This window comes from Limulus polyphemus, unplaced genomic scaffold (assembly GCF_000517525.1).
Source record: "Limulus polyphemus unplaced genomic scaffold, Limulus_polyphemus-2.1.2 Scaffold421, whole genome shotgun sequence".
NCBI lineage: Eukaryota > Metazoa > Arthropoda > Merostomata > Xiphosura > Limulidae > Limulus > Limulus polyphemus.
Genome location: NW_013666031.1, coordinates 219,460 through 222,324, shown reverse-complemented (window position 1 = coordinate 222,324; position 2,865 = coordinate 219,460). Strand labels below are relative to the sequence as shown.

At 32.9% G+C, this 2,865-nt stretch overlaps 1 protein-coding gene across 2 annotated transcripts in view; it reads left to right on the top strand.

Annotated features, from left to right (window-relative positions):
• Window positions 1–2,865, top strand: part of LOC106458149 (S-adenosylmethionine synthase-like) — a 47,565-nt gene that overhangs the window by 22,295 nt on the left and 22,405 nt on the right. For both annotated transcript variants that reach the window (XM_013917610.2, XM_022384297.1), the window contains exon 5: window positions 1,719–1,862. In XM_013917610.2, coding sequence (XP_013773064.2) covers window positions 1,719–1,862 — 144 coding nt within the window. The remainder of the gene's footprint in view (window positions 1–1,718; window positions 1,863–2,865) is intronic.

Below are 2,865 nucleotides of genomic sequence, written 5' to 3'. Positions count from 1 at the left end.
TCTTAGCTAATAATCCATATTTTAATAGTATACAAGTTTTAAGTTCTTAACTCTAAAAGGAAATATACAAAAAAATCCTGAATTTCCACTAGTGTAACACACGACACATTTTGTCTTAGGTATTTTGCTTCAAAGCCAAGTGATTTCTGTAATCAGGGCATTAACAATCTTATTGTAAGATGGAAAAGCATCATCGATAAGAATAGAGACTATTTTATTTAATATATGTTTTCTTTTCATATATAAATTGTTCGAGGTTTTTAATCTAAAAAGAAGCAACGTTAATTTCTTGATGCTCTAATACTATATTCATACTGGCACTGTCAAGCCATAGATTATACTAAGATAGGAGAAGTATAAACCGTGTATACATTGACAACAAAATACTATAAGATACAAAAACAAGACCAGATGATGAACACTTTTGAAGGATGCTTTTTTCTTTATGGACTAGGCATAGCCTAGTGGTTAGCTTTCTGGATTGTGAATTTGAAGATCCATGGTTTGCATCCTGTTGCAGCAAAATTGTGCACTACACTTTGAGGTTGTGGGAGCAATAGAAGAGTGATGGTTAAATTCCACTGTTCGAGTAGCCCAAGAGTTGGAAGTGGATGCTGTTGACTAAGTGTATCTGTTCAAAATATGAGATAACTAGTGTAGATAGCCCTTTTATAACTTGGCATAAATAACTGAAACAAAACTGTTTTTGACTGTGAGCTTCTTTTGGACGGGAAAAACTGGTAATTATAGTTAACTAGTTTTGTAGATTCAGGAATATTTTTGGAACTTTTATAGCTTACTGGTGATCTATGGTGTTTTCTTACTCTACAACTTATAATTAAAATAACTGTATCAGAGTACTGTCTATTGAGAGTGTGTGTGGATGAGTATTTGCTTGCTTACTTGTTGTATTAATACATAAACTGTATGTGGAAATAGCACCTTACCAGCTAAATATAATGGATAGCTGCAATATACACACAGTTTTTGTTTGTGTACTGGTTTGAAATAAATTCTTATAGTAGTATTATGCAGTATATATTACACAAGTATTTTTTGCTACATTCTATTATAGTTAAGTTTTTACAATATCTGTATTTCAAGCTGAAACTGAAACCAATATTAAGTTATGCTGTGTGCATGTGCAGAAAGCTAGTTTTTGTTTTTTTCCACTAAAGCAATTCCTGACATTTGGTTTAACTAAGTAAATAAAACTTTAAGGCTCACCAGAGGGTAATACAGAAAATTATTTTGAATGGTGGTAATCAAGCACAAGTGAGGCAAGTTTCTGAAAAGCAGAAACTAACCACAAATTTGAGCTGAAGGTTTTAGGGGGAGACTCAAAGTGGGAAAAAAACAACAACTAATGAATACTTTTAATACAAAAGTAATAATAGATACTTTTATGTATTATGTTATATTTATGTGTATCTACTAAACTGGGTTGTGCGCTAAGGCAAAATATCAAAAGACATAATATAGAGAAAAAGTTAAGCAAAATTTTTGTTTTTATTATAATTTTTACTTTATATTGTTTTGGTTTCTGACCTATCTTTTTCATGACATGATTTTTCAAATTTGGGGGGCAAAAATTTTGCACCCAAATTTAGCCTGTATTACCCCCTGCTCACATTATTTCTGCATGTAAGTGTAAAAAAAGTTGAATATTACATGTTGCAAATGAAATTTCTCTAAATGAAGATATTTTTTTCTTTCAGGGATTGATGTTTGGTTATGCTACTGATGAAACTGAAGAATGCATGCCATTAACTGTAGTTTTAGCACATAAACTCAATGCTAAATTGGCAGAACTGAGAAGAAATGGAATTTTCTGGTGGGCTGGGCCAGATTCTAAAACACAAGTAAGGTTTTTCGTTCTTGTCAAATCTGAATTAAAATTTAATTGTATTATTTTACGAGTGTAGAATTGTTGAAAATTGTTCGAAGTTATTAGCTATTGCTGGCCTAGATTATATATCAATTACATTTGAACACAGAATGCTTTTTCAAAATATATCACAGTAGAGTTAGACATAAAAAAATAGTACTGGTTTTGTGAGAGTTGAATTACTATAAATTGACTACTCCTCCAGAATTTACACTAAGTGTATTAACCCTATCATCCTGGGTACCCTTTACTTTACAAGGCAATGTCAAAAAAATCCTGATACAAATTCATCCAAGCTAGTCGTTAACTTTCCCACGGGAACGATGTTGATATTCAGAGTGAAATTGACGGTTATCTGTTCAGAACACAATGTTATACAATACGCCATTTGATAGATGAAAACCTTGAATTTCTGTTGGTTATAGGTAATATATAATGAAACGTAAGAGAGAACTATCAATGAATTGAGAAAGAGAGGATGTGATGGGTGGGTGTGGCAGGAGGGGTCTGATTTGCTCTTTGATAGCTCTGTAACCAAACAAAATTGAAGGCTATAAAAATTATGGTCTGTTTGAGCAATAACGATTTTATAGAGAGTATTTTACATTTAATTTCGTACATTTTCAAGGGAGGATGACATGCATGTCGATGTCCTCTTTAACACTTCCATACTTGCATACGTTTTCCCATTAAAATTGTGTTGTAGCGAACGAAAAAGATGGTAATCTAATGGTGCCATATCTGGAGAATATGGTAGGTGGGGGAGAACTTCCCAGCCCAACTCTATAATCGTGTGTTGCGTCAAACGTGCCACACGTGGACGTGCAATGTTGTGAAGAAGAAGAACACTTTTCCGATTAACGAGTGAAGGGCGTTTCTGATTAAGGGTTTGAAATAAACGTTTCAGTTGCTGACTATAGATCTGTGCATTGAGAGTTTGCTATGGATTGAGGAGTTTGAAATGAATTACTCCTTTG